Source organism: Motacilla alba, chromosome 6 (genome assembly GCF_015832195.1).
Source record: "Motacilla alba alba isolate MOTALB_02 chromosome 6, Motacilla_alba_V1.0_pri, whole genome shotgun sequence".
Classification (NCBI taxonomy): Eukaryota; Metazoa; Chordata; class Aves; order Passeriformes; family Motacillidae; genus Motacilla; species Motacilla alba.
Window position 1 is genome coordinate 31,330,557 of NC_052021.1, and position 20,130 is coordinate 31,350,686.

At 43.5% G+C, this 20,130-nt stretch overlaps 1 protein-coding gene across 11 annotated transcripts in view; it reads right to left on the reverse strand.

The window, feature by feature from the left end:
- The window catches only part of FGFR2 (fibroblast growth factor receptor 2), an 80,952-nt gene that overhangs the window by 49,163 nt on the left and 11,659 nt on the right, over nt 1-20,130 (reverse strand). For 6 of the 11 annotated variants that reach the window (XM_038140350.1, XM_038140352.1, XM_038140347.1 and 3 more), the window contains 3 exons: nt 11,601-11,867; nt 10,809-10,883; nt 3,887-4,056 (listed from right to left, as the gene is read on the reverse strand). In XM_038140350.1, the coding sequence (XP_037996278.1) occupies nt 3,887-4,056; nt 10,809-10,883; nt 11,601-11,867 (512 nt within the window). The remainder of the gene's footprint in view (nt 1-3,886; nt 4,057-10,808; nt 10,884-11,600; nt 11,868-20,130) is intronic. The other 5 variants (XM_038140355.1, XM_038140357.1, XM_038140356.1 and 2 more) reach the window with 2 other exon arrangements.

Consider the following 20,130-nt stretch of genomic DNA (forward strand, 5'->3'; position numbering starts at 1 on the left):
AACTGGATTTATGTCAGGGATCTGGATCCAGCAAGACTGTTGGCTTACTGCTTTGTGGCTACAAGTGCAGCATTGCAAAGCCCAGGAAAACCCCCCTTTGCTGGGGATGAGCAGCCTCTTCTCTCACTGATGATTTCCAAATTCAACGTTTCATTCTCAGATATGCCACAGTCCAGCCACATCCCTTCACCCACACAGCCTGAAACACAGGCTTTGGTAATGTTGCCTTTTTATGTGAAATGCCACATCCCTTAGTCCAGGGTTTTCCTTACTAGTTATGGACACTTCTAGCTAATTACTGACAACTTTATTGGGGGGAAAATCTTCTCCATCAAGGTTTTAACCATTCCTCCAAACAATCTCTCCAAAAGAGTCAATTTTTAAAATGAATTATCAGCATCAAATGCATACAAACTGCATCCTTAAGTTATAGCTTGGAGGTTTGAAACAAACTGGAATCAAAATGCTGAGAAATATTGGTCAGAGAACTGGGAAAGGACAAGGAATTTTTCATATAAACTTTTTGCTTTTGGAGTATTCCATAAAGAACAGTGGACAGTTCTGTTCAGTCTTAAAATGTGTGTCTTCACTGGAGAGATAATATCATGAAAATGTCACTTAGCTAAAAATGGATCAATTTTATACTCATCTGAAAGGAAAGAAGGATTAGAAATGAAAACACAACTCTCCAAAAAAGCAGCACAGTTCAGACTGTGAGAGGTACTGCTCAGACTAAGAGAACAAGCACAGAACACCCCTGGCAAAGGCCATAGGCCTGTGCAGTTGTTCCTGTAATGATAAATTTTCTTACTCTGTATTTACCTGGCTGAATTTAAATGTGTTTAAGACAACTGCAGTGATGAAGCTTATCCAAATGCATAGGTGCAAACACACAAGTGTTAATGCTTAAACAGTTTCAGCTGATAGAAGTGAGTTTGCTTTCTGGGTGGTGTACAGGAAAGAAAAGGCTCCCGTGGTCCCATAGAGGATTTAGATTATCAACTCAAAGTAAACATAAAATGCCTCTAAAGGCACAAACAAGAGTTATCATCACTTCAAAAAATCACAGTAAAAAGGATTTAGATATTCAATAACTGATCCTGTTCTCTTTACTTTAAGGAGGTTGGGTATATCTTGAAAGATCATAAAAGGATCAATTTTGAAATTCACCACCCAGAATTAGTCACAGTACAGGAATTCCGCCCTGGAAGCTATCTTGGCCAGAACATACACCCTCCTGCTAGCCTGCCTGAGTGCAAATTGACTCAAGACATTCCCCAGTCCGAGGGACAAAGTGCTACAGGCCACTATCTGATTTTGATAAAAACAATACACCAAGGGATTTCTCAGCTCTTAGCAGGAAAGAGGGGGCTGAAGGATTACTGGGAAGCTTCATGTTTTCTTTCCCTTCCCTTTGTCCCTTTGGGCTTCAAGGGATGATTGTCTCTTCTGTCAGATATGGCCAGGTTTGGATCCAGCTATTCTATCCCAAATATTGTGAATATCTCCAGCAAAAATGCCTTGCAGAGAGCAACACCCAGATTCAAGTCAAGCTAATGTGCAAGATTTAGCATGAGCTGTTGTGATACCTGGTTTAACACAGACCAACACTGATGGACTCAGTCCTTCCTGAAGACTCCTTCATTAAAAGTTCATTGGCAAAGTGATGTCAATACACAATTCTCTATTTTCTAATATAATTTTTCATGAGCCCACAGTAACTTCATCCTGCCCCTCGAACAGGATGAGGACATAGCTAAAAAAAAAAAAAAAAGCTCTAGAGTCCTCACTCTTTAACATCCATTCACTAGGAACAAGCTTCAGTCTTCAAAGATGATTATTCAAAATGACAGAATGTAGAATATACATGGATTTGGTTGATTTGACAATGGTAAGTAAATCCTACAAGATAATTTAAATTTTAATGTCTTTATGAGCAACAAGAAAGCCTGAAACCCTCAGCTGTGTGCCCTCTTTTTTTCCTTTGGACTAAAGAGATACAAGAAGTTATGATTTAGAATTAGCGGTACAGACTTCACGTATCCAGCTGGCTTTAGGAACAGGCATCTGTGCTTCCTTCCCAGAGTACATACACACCTAGGAAATTACATAGATTTAATACACAGGACCAAAAGCCTAATTTGTGCCACTTAATGGGCACAACTGTAAATGATCTCACCCAGCTCCCTAACACAAGCAGTGCCAGCACAGAGCCCCACACAAGCTGATTTACCCCATCAAAGATCCCCCTCCCAAAGCAGACACCAGGTATCTCCATCCTGCCTCTCTAGACACACATTTTCCTTCATGGTCTTCAAGAGTGATATCTTCATTTCCCCTTCATCAGATGCAAAGTGTTCAAAATAACAGCCTGGTTACTACCAGAACAGTTACTATTATTTTCCAAGACAGGATTAGTTTGGTTGGGGATTTCTTTTTTCCTTAATTGGTACTTTTTTTTTTTGTTTGTTTTTAAAAAAAGCACTGAGAAGGGCAAAAATCACTGAATGGGAGCCAGTTCGTTAACACTCCGCAGCGTTATGAAAGGCAGAAGGTGTTGCCAGGTGTACACTCATAAGCAACAGAAATTTATGGTGTAAGTGAACATAGATGGAAAAGTCTACTTAGATAATTAGTGCTCATGCGGGGAGACTTTCTGGGCTCTGCTCTCTGCTAACACAAATGTTGGAAAAATTGACACTTTCTACAGTAAATCCAGCTAGAGAGGAAAGGAGACTGAGGCTTGTCCTCCTCTGCACTGGAAAACGTATTTTTGCACCGGGCAGGACCTGAATCAAGAGCTCACAAAGCAATGGCTCAACCAAGGCAGCTCCCCAAAAACACTGCAACCATGGGGCCAAGGCAGTGATGCAGAACTGGGGGGCAGTCTCAGGACTCAGAATTAAGCTCTGTCTACCAAAGACAGTTAATTTGTGTCTGCCAACCACTGCAAACTGCTGGGAGCAGCTCAGCACAAGCTCCAGAATTTGGGTTCCAACCCTGACACAAGGGGACTGCCTCAGAAACTTCTCCTCTTGGGGGAGCAGCTGCCAAGGTGTCGGGGACACGAGGAAACCGCTGAGAGAAGACCCAGACAGGAGGTGAAGGGAAGTCAGAAATGGCAATGCTTGAACAGCAAATTGCCACCAAAGTCACGCATTCCCAGTTCCTTGGAGGAGAGGGATCAGATGACCGAATCCTGACTTCTGACCTGACCTAGGCAGATACCAAGAGGTTAAAGGTCTGTGCACTAACACACAGAGCAAGCTGGCCTCCCTAAAACTCTCTCTTAATCAGTAACCACCAACTCAGAATAAGACATCTAATCTGAAGCTATTTAAAATTCAAACAAACCCTTCCAAGTAATTGCTGTTACTTTCCCCTCAAATTCTTCTTCCCATTTCAGTTTCACAGGCCATAAACTCTATAGAAAATAATAACTTTTGACTTCCGAGGCTTCCTTCATTACACTCACCAAAGCGGATGGCCATGTTTTTAACAATGCAGCCAAAAATGAATAGAGCAAAACAGTCTTAATCTGCTTTGCTAAGTCAGTCTTTAGTTTTCCAAATACGTCTCTATAAATAATCCTTAGCTGCACTGCTAGGCTAGAAGCTTGAATTTCAGAAAAAAAATAAATAATTAGTGCTCAGTAACCGCCAAAGAAACCACCCACCCTTCCCCAGAAGAAAACAACCACCTCTTTTTGCTTCCACGTTTGATCCAAAGCCATTAAAAGTTTTTCTGTTGACTTCAGCAAGTTTTTGGTAGGTTTTTGGGTTTTTTTGACGGGGGAGGAGGGCTGGTTTTGGGTTGTTTGGTTTTTGGGTTTTTTTACTGCTTTGGTCAAGAAGAGAAATTACAAAATGCCGTGGTGAGCCCTTACCTTGTACCCGCCAATGCGATGCTCCTGCTTGAACTCCTTCCCGTTCTTCAGCCAGCGCATGGTCGGCGTTGGGTTGCCCATGGCCGGGCAGCGGAACTTGACGGTGTTGGCGGCCGGCACGGCGTGGAGCCTCTTCTCCATTTTGTCCGTGTGTGTCCAGTAAGGCGCCCCTGTTCCAAAGGGACACATCCAGAAACATCAGCACTTGGAAACTGAGCTCCCCCTCCAGCCCCTTCCGCCGGCGCGAAGAGCCGCAGGAACCCGTTTTAAGCGCGGTTTAAAAAGAGCACACAACTGGAGATCAGCTGCTGCAAGTGTCAGCCAGGGTTTTGCAAAAGGCTCGGTCTGCTGCTCTGGGTATTTAATTTGTGACAAAATTCCAATAATTAACCACAGACAACTTTTGTTTTGCATATGTCAAGAAAGACACGGGGACCGGGTTTTCATCAGGCACTTTGGACCTCGAGCTGAGTTGCTGTGATGGTTCAAACTCAGAATTTTTGGCCTTCAGCTGTGAAGCCAAGACAGACCAAGACAGAAGATGCTTGGAACATATTTCTGAAATTTTAACCCAAGGGGAGGAAACCAAATGAGTAAATGTGCATCAGCAAAAAACATTCATCATTTTGGAGAGGTTTCCCACACTAAGGAGCCTCCTGAAGTCCAAAGGGCCAATGACATCCAAAAACACAGCATAAAATGAGAGTGCTTCTCTCTCAATACACGTTTTCTGAGGTGATCATTTTCCCAGACCCCGACATCGCTCTCCTGGCTCTCACTCACTCCTTGCCATGTCCTGGCCCAGCCTGTGCCCACATGAACATCATGAGAAACACATTTATCATGTACCAGTAGAGGAAACACAGCAGAACAAAATTTACAACTGCCCATATGTTTTTACCCTGACAGAAGTAAACTTGGGATACACAGACCCAAAGACAAAGTTATCCCATGCTCTGGATCCTTGCACAGCTTCATCTACATTTCTCAACAACTTCATGGCATTGCTTCAGTCATCTCACCATAACAGTTGGTTTTTTTTAAGTTAAAGATTCAAGATCTATTTAACAGTAGGAAACATTAATTTCTTTTACAATGGAGTTTTCCTGAAGCAAATCAGATTAGCGTGGAATTTTTAGGACTAAAGGGGTCCAGAAAAATAACTCCATTTCTCTCAGCCCTGTTTCATTTCCTTCATTAGCAGGCCAACACTCCACTATAAATAAATTCTTCCGTTCCTCAAATATTTATAGCATTTCTTACAATCAGTGCAAACTCAGAAATCCTGCTACCCCCCTCTCTAAATAAAAATACAGCTGGGCAGAAAATACAGAAATAAATCCTTTAACAAAGTCTCTCTCAGTATAAAGAAAACATTCTAAAAGCAAGTCCTATAATGATGCTATGAACGATAAGTGTTTGGGTTTTTTTTTTTTTGCCCGAAGTGGCAATTAGTGTTAAAATTAATGAAGTAGAAAAGCAAAGCAAATTTATGCATGTAATCAAAATAGAAAATCAAGTAACTATTGAAAATTTAACTGCAACACTAAGAAATTGTTATGCAGACTAAAGTGAATTAGGGATGCAAGGAAAATCACTGTTAACATTATTTGCTAAAAGCAGGATCACATTAAAGCAACAGAAGACTTTAAACAAAGCCAACCAGAGGAATTAACTGCTACACGCAAAGGCCAAATTACATTACAAGTACACCAGGCAAAGGCAGAATTACATGCTGGTACTGAGGGATTAAAAAGCTGTTTTCCCTGGACTGCTCAAAAGTCTTCCACAAGGCAACCACTGCTGGGCCCTACCTGCAGCTCCCACAAAGTCAAAGCAAACTGGGGCAGGTCAAAGACAATCAATCACCCAAACCAGTTGTATCAGCACCCCAGCCAGAGCAGAAGGCTTGCTTTAGCCCCAGGTGGGTACTGCCAACCCAGCAACTCTGCAGCCAGCACGGTCACTTCTCACCACATCCATCACACAACCTCTCTCACACGTACGGAGCACAAAGAGCTCGCAAGCAGCCACTGGCAAGCACAGCCTCTGAGCCACGAGCTCCACAGCTCACCCATGGCAGAGCTGCCCTGCAGCCCAAGGGCTGGAAGGTCCAAGCTCTGGGAAGCTCCCATCAGGCTGCAGACTGGGAGCAGGGCACTGGAGTCAGTCAGGATGCAGCCACCAGCAGCTCCCCAAACAAAGCTGCTTCACACGGCCAGGTTTGTACTGCTATGGTCCAGCCCATCCTCTGGTTTTCTTGAAAATAACTATCCTTTCCATCAACAACCTGCTCCTGGAAATGCTCCAACACAAGAAATGCACAGAGGGAAACCTCTGACAGAGATGGGTAAAGAGGCCAGGCAGATGCAGGCAGGATTGAAGAGAAGCAGCTCTGTTTTGCTCCACAGGAAGGGAAAAGGAACACCCCAGAATGGGAGAAAGGTCTGTTTGGAAAGCTTCTCCTCACACAACCCTCAGCATAACCTGCAATGCTGCTAAATTGCAGGTCAGCTTGGAGAAAAAACATACAGACATCACATATGGAAAGCACCATCTGAAAATGCTTCAAGACATCCTACATTTGGCAGCTCCTCAGCATGTTCAAGGAAAAGAGGAAAAGGCAGCAACATCCACAAACCATCACACTTGCCCTCAAATTGTGCTTTCATTCAGTGATTGACCTGATTAACACACAGCATCCTTCTTTACAGATTAAATCATCACAGCCTAAAACACCTTTTAGTGCTTCTATTTGTCTTGAGAGGAAAAACACCGAGCTTCACTAAAACTGATAATGAACATAGTTAATGAGTAGACACCACCAGGTGCTGACTGCTGTTATGGGCCACGTCCATCACGTCCCATCACTGCCACCAGGACAGGTGAAGTAGGTGGCACCCCTGCTAAAAGTTCACAGTAACCACAGGGCAGACTCCAGCATGAAGCAGCAACGAGCAGCAGGGGAACGGGTGGGAATTCCTGATGGCTGGTAAGAGTTCTCATTAGTGAAGAAAATATCCTGCTGACCCACACTGCACAGACATTACATCTAATCAGCCAAATCTCCTGCATGTGAAATTGAAATTAGGAAGCCCAGGGGACCACTTCACTTCAGGACTCTTCAGTTTTTATTTGGACTTATCTAATACAAAGAAACACAAAAGTAGTCAACTTCAAGCCTGCCTGACAAGCACCTCAAGCAGGCAATAGAGCACCGTAAGTGACCACATCAAACCCCTCCAAGGTTTTCAGTACTATTGTATTTGACCTTTAATTAAAAAACACTTCTAGGCAACATCCAATTTTTGCTTCTCCCCTGAGTGGGTTTCCACTCTACAGGATTTGATGAATTTGAACCTTGTTTCATCCTTTCTGAAACTCTTCAAGGCATGAAAGGAACAGCATGTGGATTACATTTAGATACTTTTTGTTCTTGGTGCCAATTTACCATTGCTTGGCCCAGAATAAATTGTTTAAAGGGCGATAAGGAAAAAAAAGTCATAAAGCCTCCAGTTGCCTGACCAGAATTCAAGGCAGAGCAGCAGCATCTTGAGGGCTACCCAGAGGTCTACAGAATAAATTAGTTGGTGGACTTGATTGCAACCACCACAACAGCTGCTGCCTTGCCAGCATCAGATCAGGATTATAGAAATCCCTCGAAATAGGGCTACCTCTCAAAATCACAATGAGGACAAGGCAGTAAGTGCCAGCAATGTCTTTTCCACTGCTGGCAGAATGATAATCAACACTTAAGCTTGTAAAAGCAAGTCCTTCAAGATGACCCTCCAAGAACCAAGCTAAGGCCCATCTTTAGGATAGCAAAGGGGAAAACTCAAGTTGCCAACAAAGCCATTTTGTGGAGAAAGGGGACTGTTCTGCAGTGGAACCAATCCTGCACCTTCCCCATGAGGACTAATCCCTTCAACAAAAGCTGGAAGTAATAAAAAGCTATTCAGGATGCAGTCTGGAACAAATCTACCACAGCGTTTTTTCAGACAGTTAAAGTATCTGTCAAGCTGAGGGACAGCAAATGCAGAGTGAAATCTGCTCTGCGCGCCTCTTACTGAAAAATACACACAGGGCCAGTGGTCAAATGCACATGGGTACACACCAGTGCCCTCCTCTCCCAAGGAGGAGCCGCCCCTCACATCTACAGTCACCTACAGCCTCCACTGACTTCAAGAGCAATTATCTTTTCTGGGCAGCCTTGAAAATTACACTAGATTTCCTCAACAGCCTCTCCACCTGCATTCGGAAACCTTGGCCTCTGAAATATGTATTTGCAACAGAGGCAAAGAAAATAAAACATCTTAAAAGAATACATAACAGTGTAAATAAAACAGCTCTAAAAGATTTGTTTTTGTTTTAAGTATGCAGGAATGAGAATGCCAAGGTTCAGCTTCCTGTTGAAGGCACTACAGCCATTTCCTGCCTCATCTCATCATAATTAACATGCCAAGACAGCTGGACTTTATCAGAATTGTTTCATCAAAAAGCAACAACCTTTGAAGACTATGGCCTTTTGTTTCCATCAGTAAAGGCATAACCAGGCCAATTTCCATTCCTTATCCTTAATGATCACAGCTATAATTCATATGTAAATTATCAGTTAAATCATTTGAGATCCGCAAAGCTCAAACCATGATTGAGGAAACGCTTAAAAGACTTCTGTAGAAGAGCAGCAGCCAGGGACTATTGTGAGGTCGTGGACTTTGCCAGGCTCAACATCCCACAGGCAGGCAAGGTAAAGGGATTTGGCCATTGTGTACCACTGCCTGCCCCACAGCACACACAGCAGCACCTGGTTCACTCCTCCATCTGCCTTGTAACACAGTGCCTTCAATTAGATGCGGCCTCTTGGATGTGATAGAAAATTTGGAAGAGGAGAAGAAGGCTTACAGGGCACACCACACCAAGTCCCACTCCTGACTTTCACACATAACTTGCTAAATCACAACCCTTTTTCAGCAGCCCTGTACTAATCCAAAGGAGTTACTATGATGCATCTTTTCACTGAACACAGAATGCTTGGAAGGACACGGCGCCGCGACCCTTCAGTCATCATCCTGCATCCAGCTCAGACCCTGGAGGCTATGTTGCTCTGTCAGCAGACAGTGGGCACCTTTTAAAGAGCAATCCAAAGAGTTGCTTGTGGAATGCTCTGCTCAGGCCCAAATCTGTCTTTTGCAGTTTCCTCACTTCCATCTCCACGGCTGCGCTTTCCCCGCCATCCGCGATGTTTGAACGTTCATGCCTGAGAGGCGTCTTTCACTCAGAGCAGGGAAAGTGTGCTGGCCCCTGCTGCAGCACACACCCCTGTCCCAGCAGATGGACACTGTCAAGGGCCTTTCACCAGCTCCCCAATCAAGATTGATTAACAGCAGCTTAAAATGATAGCTCGTTTTACAAGAACGTCATTAGCACCACTGCTGGGCACTGCTCCCTGTGGCTGGAAGAGCAGGAATCCTTCTGAGGCCATTACAGAGCACAGCTGCCTTGAGAGCAGGTCCCTCACTTCTTCCAAAAGCCATTTATGCCCACAATGGATCACCAAAGCCACCACTGCAGATCAGAAGCACAACTGTCACTGAAAATATCACAAGCCCTTTTCTGACCAATACCAGTAAAGCTTTAAGGAACAGCAAACATCAGAAATGTTTCCTAACAGGAATTTCTAACCACGGCTTTATTTCAGGGCAGAGCTAACACTGCCTGGATTGGTGGGTTTTGCCTAGACACCGCTTTTAAAAGCACTGTCCCTTTTCCAAGCTCTCCAATTCTCTTTGCCACTGCATTCCTCTGTCAGGGCAGCCTCCAGCTGCCTGATCTCAGCCCCTTCCCAAGGCACCTGTGCATCAGGCCAGGGTTAATCACACTAACAGATGGCAGAGGCCAAACAGGCAGCTAGGAACTTATATCACTTTAAATAGCATCTAATGTTTCACAGCTTCAGACCGGGGGCAGCCGCACACAAAAGGCACTAACAGGGGCAGCAGAAATCAGGCTCGTGCTTTCTCACCTGAACAAGTGCTCCAGGCTGCAGTGCAGCTGCCAGCTCCTGACCAGGCTGAGCAGCAAATACACTCCCTGCCCACTGTGGGTGCTGCTCACTGACATCTCCCCCAAAAGGATTTCTGTGTTCTCTCTGTTATTGACTTTACCAGGCACCAGCGACAGCAAACTACCAGTCACCGAGGGGGTTTTGCAACACTGCACAGTGCATAAGGAGCCAATACGAATTTTACATCCTTTTTTTTCCTCTTAGAGAGTGCTCTATTTAGAGCTTATTAATAGCTTTACGAATTCTCTAAAGGGGACGAAGTTTAACGCATTCAGATAGGTCTAAGACTCTTTTAGCCCATTTTCATCACACGTAAGTAACATAAAATGTGGGTTTAGCACTGAATCGCCTTCTTTGCAACAAACCTTAAGGTCCTTTGCCTCATTGTCTCCAAATTGATCCTCCCTGGCAAGATTTCTGCTGAGATTAGGGATTGAAGGATTTTCCTCATTACAACTTAATTTTTTTTAAAAAGTTTTCATACTGCCTCTTAACAAAATGAGCTGGATCTTTGTTTCTTCTGCTCAGGTTCAGGAAAAGTTAATCTGTCAGAGTCTAAACCAGACAAAGACCAAACTTTGATTCAGAAAGAAAGGAAACTGCAGAAATGCCAGGAAGAAGAGAAAAAAGAAAGTACAGACCAGAAAAGCATGTTCAAAAGAATATTAGTTTATTTTTATTTTTCTTTTCCAAGTTACGAGCAACATGAAACAGAAAACAGAGGGGGACAAAGATACCACTATTTGACAGTACATGCAGTTAACAATCAAGAAGCTTTGAAGACAGGAGTGCAAAAGATGGGACACAATTTTCCACGTGGATCTTGCTAGTGACTTCTGGCAGTTCGCTGTTACTTACTCATCTGGTTGCTGTCATTCACAAAGTCCTCGGACCCATCATTGTCATCTTCATCATCCCCAGAGGAAAGAGCATCTGCACATTAAAAACAACCAAGTCTTTAAACCAGCCTATTTTTTTTTACAGGAAAACAAATTGATAAGCGACATCTTAGACTGTATATTAAGAAGAACAAGTGCTTATGTTAGTTGTGCAGAAGCTAGAGAAAAAGAAAATCCAGCCACAAAATGTGCTATTTACACGTAAAATTGTAACAGAACTAGCTAATAGTCCTGAAGTGCTACAGAGTTTCCCAAGGGAGTTTGCTAATTGCAATAATCTCTTTCTGCTTAATATTTTAACTTCCGTTACAGCAATGCTGTTGAACAGAACTGAGCATCTCCAGAACGATTTATCTCTAAACTTGAAGGATGTAGAAGACACGTTTTCCTCTTCTGATGCATGGGGCAAAAACCTGTAATCATTCTACTGGCTTTATCATCATCACAGCAACTCTGTCTAATTTAATCCTGTCAGAGTGGCATAAAACAGAGAGCTCTACAGCAGCTGTTCATCTCTGTAGAGCCCGTGGAGCAAAAAGGAGCAGATACAAACTGAGCCCATTTCAGGGTCAGGACAAGGAGAAAAATCCCCAAAAATTTGGGGATACAATTTAAATTTTAGGGATAAAACTTACAGCTATAGAACTCAACTCACTGTGCCCTCATGGACTGTTTCATGTTAGGTCATTATTTGTCTTAACATCACATCTTACAGCTTCTGCATGCAAAAACCTGGGTTTGACTCACTCACCTGTAACATTTACAATGAAGTACAGAGTATCACTGTCTAGGGTCCTAACAGCAGTGCAAGCATAGAGGCCCGAATCTCTGGCTGTGGCATCCTTAATTTGTAAGTACTCCCCAATAATCACTGTCCTATTGTCAGGCCCCAAAGGGAGCCCATCCTTAGTCCAACTGATCATGACGGCGTCTCTCAATTGACAGCGCAACTCAAGCGTCTCTCCTGGAAGTGCTGAGTAAACATCTGGCTGAGAGATTTGGTATTTGGTTGGCGGCTCTGCGAAGGTGGAAGGAAAGGAGGAAAAAATAGAAGAAAGAGAAGGGAAAGGAGAGAATTTCCAACACAGGTCAGTGAAGGCGCTTTTCATCCACGCAAATCAAGTTACGTTAAATTTAAAAAAAAAGTTTCGTCCAGATTAGCCCAGTGTTCTGTGTTGTTAAACTGAACCACATGCAGGTTATTTTCAAGAAGCTCACCACGAGTAAAGTTCAGGCACTTTTGATCAGTGTCTTGGCATGTCCCTTGTCCCCAGTGCCACACCAACACATTACTCCTCTAATCGGTCACAGAGAGCAGGGGACAATGAGGGTTGCAGAACCTGGAGGCTTAAAGGACTTGTGGAAGGAGGAGTTCAAAAGGCAAATTCCATTTTCTATCTTGGCATTTGAGTCCACAATTCAAATGAAGAATTACTTTTCCCCACCTGATTTTATTATAAGTTGCATTTTAATTTTTAAAACCGGAGAAGTGCTGTTTTGAAAGAAAACATTCACTAAACTAATAAACATGAGCCCTTCATTCACTAAACTAATAAACATGAGCCCCTATACACAGTATATATGATGCCTTTTATTTTTCTCCCTGTGCCCATCACAAAGTCGCTACTTTTGCCTCCTATGCTACAAGCACTTCTCTCCATGGCAGTAACTTTTCCCTTTAAATCCTTTTTTGCTTCATTACTTATTTCACAACCTCTCCCAAGTGAATACAGCAGAAACCCAGGAGCACAAGCAAAGCTTTCAAAGTCGAAGTATGCGCAGAAGTTCCAAACGAAATGGCTCATCCCTCAGCTCCCTTTGGTAACTAGAAGAATGTCAAACCACAGTCTTTTTCCAAAAAAACATCCTTGGAAAACTACATCTGCCTATAGTTACTAGAGCTTCATCCCCTCCTTGCAGGGCCAGCTCTCAGCAGGGGGAAAGAACCAGCAGCCCCGGGCACTCCAGACTGTCTCCACAGTGCAGTGGGAAGGCTCAGCACACCTTCGATGAGCTCAGGCTGTCCCACAAAGAGCTTCTGGAACTGGTTTCTCCCTACCACCACACTATCCCTCTCCCAAGGGCCTCGCCAAGGGCTGCAGGAATGGTAAATAAAGGAAAGAAGCACAGAGGCATCTTCTGTTTGCTCATGGGGAGGGTCAGAAAGCACAGACAGCTGCTCCCCGCGCACCCCGGACACGTCCTGCCCTGCACAGGCACCAACTGTGTGCCTAGGAATAAATAAAACACCTCTCTGGCTGCTTGGGACTCTGAGGGAGCACTGAAAGGTGACTCTTTGATGTCCACACTTCCTTCTAAGAATGCCAAAACCCTGAAAGCAGTGTTCTTCCTCCTTGGGTTGTAATTTTTTGTATCCCACTTTCAACAGGGAAGCCTGCAACAAGCACCACGTCCTTGCAGGCCTGGAGATGGGAGTCTGGAAAGGCTGAAGTTCTGTCCGTAGTTGAGTTTTGTGCAGCCCTGCAAGGAGCAGGGAGTAGGACTTCATGGTCCCTATGAGTCTCTTCTAACTCAAAATATGATTCCATGAGCACCAGAAGGGTCCAGCACGGTGGGGAACTCATGCATTTAAGTATCAGGTTCTACTGATGGACTTGGAGGCCCAATTTCTCTCCCACTCCTCCTGTAACTCTGTCATTACAGGAATGTGCCCTATCAAAGCTTCTCCTGCCTTTTTCAAACATGTTTTATCAAAGAATATCACACACACCCCACACCAAGGTGGCACATGAAACCCATCCCAACACGACCAGTTACAGAGACTGTAAAGCTTCTTGGATTTAGATTTTTATAACAAGGTCTCTAAACTTTCTAGCGTGCAGAGTTCCATCTCAAGAGTCTAGGACAGGCTCCAATATAGATTTATACCTATTATAAACTAATTCAGTCTTGCTGATGCAGTCACGAACCCACAGGTCTGCAATGCAGGTGTTTCACTGAGTGCTACATTATGCTCTTAGAAATGGAATTTCCAGAAGGAGCATGGGCTCCTTCCTGCATATATTTCATCCCAGTAATGAGCATGTTTGACTCTGCTTGAGAATTTTTTTTTAATTTGATTTTACTGTCAAATAAAAAAGGTACCTGATGCCAGTTACCTAATTTACTTTGAAGTTAGTAAGACTTCTTTGTAATGCTCTACCTGCAGAAAAATTTCTTTTACAGAGTTTACACTGTGCCAGCAATGTACTGGAGTCTAAAAATGTCTGTTTAAACTTCTTTAAAAGCCACTTTGGGTGATCATACCTAAAACCTCTTATAAGTGCATTAGAGCCTTCTGCTGAACAGTGCCAGGCAACTCACAGGATGAGACCACACACAATTAAAAGGAAATTAAAATGAAAATAATTTTTAACATTACATCCCTGATTTCATCTCTTTTTAAACTACTAACTCCAAATTTGCACTGAGTCTTTCAACACAAATCCAAATCCAAACTTGAGAACAGTAATTTGTTTCAAAATTACGATTTTAAATAATTCTTTTTACAAAAAAAAATCACTCATACACTAAAGAAAAACAAGTTTCAAACAGGGATTAGCATTTGGTATATATTATCCTCCTCCCTTTCTTTCTCTTTAGAGTATCAGGGAAGATGCAGCAAAGTGTTGTCATGATATAATGAAGTCATGTTTGGAAATTGTGAGTTATTTCAGGTAAGCCTTTGTGTTGCCAAACTAGAATGTAGCAGCACTTAAGACTGTCACTTTTTATAATGTTTGCCTATAAACTTTTTTCCAGTGTGGGTTTGAAATGGTGCCCAAAAGCAAACAGAGAACAGGTGGGATTCTGAGGCATGAATCCACCCAACAGCTTCACTGCGAAAATCAACCAGTTCAAACTGTTCAGAAATTCCCAGCAGCACATAAACAACCTATGCTGCAAAGTTAACTCACCCTGGGACACTACACAAGGATTTTTGCACTGCTCTGAAATTTAGGGACAAATTTTGAGCTCATGTCCATGCTGTACCATCAAACCAGTGGCTCCCCTGTGGCTGACAGCAGGATTCTGTCCCTGCTCCACAGGCAAGGCTTGATGACCCTGCTATCACATCCAGCTCCTCCAGTCCTCTTGGAAGCTCTGCCTTGGGACTGGACCCTCAGCCATCACCAGAGGTCTGTGAACCAGCCCTTTGCTGGGTTTGTCAGGTTAGGTATAAAGAAGTTTCTACAATGAGGGCGGCACTGGCACAAGTTGCCCAGAGAGGCGGTGGATGCTCCATGCCTGGAAACACTGAAGGCCAGGCTGGACAGGGCTTTTAGCTCTGGTTGAAGATGTCCCAGCTCACTGCAGGGAGGTTGGACAAGACAGCCTTTAAAGGTCTATTCCAATCCAAACCATTCCTTGATTCTGAGGAGGCACAAGATTCCTTTTTAAGGAAATCCTGCAAATCCTGCAACTGTGGCATTGGTTCCTCCTGCAGAGGTGCACTACCTGACATGAATTACACCTGTCTGTCACCCCTTAGAACACCAAACGAGCAACAAAGGCACATGCAGAATGACTCTGGGTGTTCTTAAACACTGCAGGACAGGGAACACTGCTTCTGCTATTTTCTGCTCCCAGCTACATCCTTATTTGTAACAGCGGTGCACACAATGTATTTAAACTTTATAGGTGGAGCTGTTGAACAATACTGCCATGGAAAACCAAGCTGCTGTTAAATAAACAGCTGTGAACTTTTTCTCTGCCTGCTCATACAGCCTCACTTCACGGTTTATGCCATCCAGCCATCAAGTGGAGTAAAGACTGTTTGTATAAAAGCCATGGCCACAATAGAGGACTGGGGACACTCTGACTGCTCTATTTCAGATTATTAAGATATGCAATTATATTCTAAATCATGTTTCTGTTCCAAATTCGGTCACTGAGAGGTTTATACTTCCTTAGGTTTTAAATTATTATTATTATTATCATTATTATTAGTCTCCATTTAATAAAACGTTAACAAAGAGCTGCTTATCTTAAGTCTCAAGTCATTTAGTTACTTAGTTACAGAGCCAAATAATGAAACGATCAGCTAATAGCTAACCCCAGCAAAGATTCTCACACAACTCTCCAGAACACAAAACCTCAGACCCCATCAAGCCACTTTCACTTCAAAAGGCTTTAGTAAATAACTAAACACTCACCACAGTGTGCCCAGAAGGGTCAACAGACCCGACCTGTCAAGAATCCAAGAGGTTCATTGCAAAATTGAATGTCCCCACAGGGAACACCAGGCTGCCAACCACCACCACCACTGCTGCTTCTCCTACCCCTCCTCATGGCTCTCCTGCCATTGAGGGAAGTCCAGCAAGACCACGCTGGATGAACAACATGGAACGGGGATGTCAAATAGGCCTCGTGACTTTGCAAGTCAAGCCCAAGGCTTTAGGGTCTCAGCAGGAGGCAGCCCAGGCGTCACCAGTCAGGTGTGCAGCCTTCTCTCCCACCTCCCAGGGACAAGACATGGGACTCTCCCTTAATTTAAGCTGGCAGGCCAATATCAAGATGATCTCCATGCCCTCTTCCGACAATGGATGATAAAATCAGCCTGCAAAGGACACAGCCACCAGTTTAAGAATGCAGAGAGTTATTCCTGGCCATGGTGACCATCTCCCATTAGCCAACAGCAAAACAAAGGCTCCTTAGACAAAGGGACACAAAACAGTGTTTGCAATTCATCCATCAGCTGCTCCAAAGCCACTGGATTCCTGCTGTCCCATTTGCACTGTTACTATCAGCCAGCTGCCAGCTCTGCCCAGTTCTGCCTCCGCCAGGCACCATCAGGAAGTCTCTGTTCTGATAAAACACTTTGCTTTCCAAATTGCTACAGTTTCTCCTATAATTTTAAAACACTAACAGTTTATTATTTTTCAAATCCCTTGTCCCTGAACAAGACTCCAAAGAGCATGAATCATTTCCCCCCATCTAATGTATAAAAACATTAGTTGCTCAAATCTGAAGAAAAAGATCAGGGCCTTGTAGAAAAGCTTCAAACACAAAACTTGAAAGAGCTATCCATGATGGTTACAAACATAAATATGTAGCAGATTCTACATCTTGACTTGTTCCTTTAACAGAAACTCCTGGGCTGCTCTATTTGACAGACTTTCACAAAACAAAGGGCCAGATTCTCCAAAATAACTTTTTCCTGGCATGTTCATTAGTATTGTTATCCTTATAGAATAAGGACATAATCATCTGATGGGTAAAGAGATGAAACCAGACCAAAAAAAAATTACGTAAGGAACAGGAACAATCCTCTTGCCCTGGAAATGAACATTTGCAAAATAAAGTTGCCACATCATATGTGGCTGGTGCTCCAGCAAGTGTGGAGCTTCCAGCCACACTGACCAGCTGGAGCTTGGACCATGTCAACTCCTACTGAGTGCTACATATACTAAAACCATCTAAAAAAAAGTGAATCTCCTCCAATTGCAATTACTTGCCAATGTCATCACGGGTAAGGGAAAATATTACACTGCACTATATCTTGTTTTCCTAAGCTTTGAAGGCTTAGAAAAATAAAACATTCTGGTGAGCAACAAAGCGTTTTGCCACTTGCCGGACTCTTTGGACAAGAAAAAAACCTCTGCTAAAACCAAAAATCATCCCCATGTGATTACATCCCATTTGTCTTGGGTCATACTCCTTGGCAGCAGGTAAGAGTCCCCAAGCAGCATTTGGCCGTGGCGACAGCCACCCAGACCCCATCACACCCAGCAGAGGAGGGCAGTGGGACCAAACCTCATGAGGACGTTGGTTGACACAGGGTGAGGGACATGAATAGTTTCATCAGGGCTTTGACGGCTGCCAAGCAGTTGGGTGGATGTGTCTCACTCACCCCGTGGTTAAGGAAAGATTCATATCCAAAGAGAAAGAAATTATACTTGTCTAGGCTTCGTGCAGAGATTAAAAATTCCTACAACTCGTAGCCTGCTTGCTCCTACCTGTCTTTATAGACGTGATTGTTGAGTTATGGCTGCACAACCACGCAACCTGCGTCAAAAACGCCAAGTATCACATGCTCGTGGGCTTGGCCCTGTGCTCTGTGCTGCTGGAAGCCAGGCCAGGGAAGACTCAGAGCATGCCAAGTTCAAAGTAAACAGCAGAGAGACCAGCGAGGCCACCTCCTGCTGCTGGGAACTGCCCTGCCACTTCTTCCTGTTTGTCCCCATTCCGCACAGCCTGCTCCTTGCGGGATGAAGAGTTCTCTATACAGAAGCACCATGGGACTGTCTCCAGATAGGGCAGGAAACAGGAAAGCACCAGGATGGCTTCTGCACGAAGACTTGGCAACCATGGGGGGAAAGAGCACCCCCAAACTTGAGAAGCCACACCAAACCCCCTAAAATTACTGCGCTGCCTTCTGTAATTTCATTGGTTTGACAAGAAACTAAAGGCCATCTTCAGGATGTGAAAGCATGGTTCCAGGCACCAAATGTTGACCATTTCTGTTCAAGTCATAAACTCCACCATCTGCCTAAAGTAACAGAGTGGGAGTCTCTCTGCTAAGTGAACCGAGGAGTACAACAAACCTAACACACATGTAACACAATCTCAAAAATAATTAACTGCTCTTCAAACTCATTACAGAAGAGTCTTCTCATGTAATCTATTATACAATACAAAGGGGAAATGAATCACATTTTGCCAGAACCTCAAATGAAAAGCTGAAAAAAAAATTAATCTTCTCTTTCTAAAAAAGCAGAATTTGAAACTAGGAACATTTTCTTATTGTTTCTTCTTTCAGCAAGAGCAGAACTTCAAATCTCCCTGACTGAACTCTGCACGTAACCAAGTGGCAGAGCAATTAAACCAGCTCCTGTTGTTCAACCCAGCCTTAAAGTCTGCTTGGGAAAGGCTCCATAATAAGATATACAGCCTTGGGAAAGCGTGCGAGCACGTATATTTGGTTGCAAAAGGTTTTTCTTGGGCTTAGTATTTTCTTCCATCTATTCCAATCTGTAGCTCTTTTTCAAGTTCTTTATTTGTATTTCAAGAGCAACATAAAACCTGAACAGAACGTAGCATAGATCCAAACATAAAACCAGAACCTTTTTCTTCCAGGTTTGCCAAAGTCCATGCTCAAGACTATTACTGCTCAATGTGCAAAAGAAATAAATCACAACTGTGAGGTTAAAAATTGCACAATTCAACGTTGCAGTGTTAGTTCTGGATGCAGAGAACACCTATTCAGATTCCCTACAAGCAAGTCAGCAGTTGTTTCTTTTGTACACGGTCCCATTTTTACTTGACTATACAAATCCTCTTAATTTTAGCAGCTCATCTGGAAGTCTCATCTTGCCTGTTCCCCTGAAATTCATCTCTCCCAACTTCTTACAGCGGGATTTGAAAATAGGCACTGGAAACAATATCCCCAAAACATCCTCTCAGCATTTTTGAGAGTCCCATCCACAACATACACGGGTATAAACCACGGGATATTCTCCAAACACTTCAAAGCCTCAAGGCATACCAGGCTCCCTTTCAACCGAGAGCAATATTTAGGCAAGAGGCATCATAGCTTGTTTAATTCCATCCACACAGAGGACAGTCTCCAGTGGGGACAAAGAAAGAGCAGCACAAGCCCTGAAGTGAAAAGCCAGGCTGGCTACCTGCCCTTCCAGGTGGCACACAAGCACTCACACAATGCTTCACCTGAAATTCCAGACACCTCTGTCACTCCTGACGGTACCAGCGGCTCCTGGGCACTTTGCCATACTAATGGAAGAGTGTTCAAACCTTCTGAATTGCCAGAAGAGCTATTATTGAGCTGTGGTTCACTGCAGATTTATTAGAGAGTCTCCATGTTAATCCTGCACGGCTGAATTACCTGTGCTACCCTGCTGAGTAAATAATAGCAGGGAAATCTGGGTACTGTATATATAAATACTGTAGTATCTCAATAGCACTATTTTTCATAAATAAACAATATTTAACAGAACCATGCTCAAGAAGTACTCAAAATTTGAACTGGGTGTATAAAATTATTTTCAAGAACTGTCGGGTGGCATTGAGGATTAGAAGTCATATTACTTTCCTTGAAACAAATTAAATATTGCAACACTGAGCCACTGAGCAGGGCGCCTTCCAAACTTGCAAAGCCAGTCTCCCAGAGCAGGTTCTGCTCCTGCCCAGCAGCAGGTCCTGCCAGCAGCTCACCTCTCCACACAGCCCATGCTAGAGGAAGCGTAACATGAGTTTTTCTAGCCCACAATATATTATTACAGTTTGAAAACTAAGTTGTTGCATGGTGTTCTGATCACTTT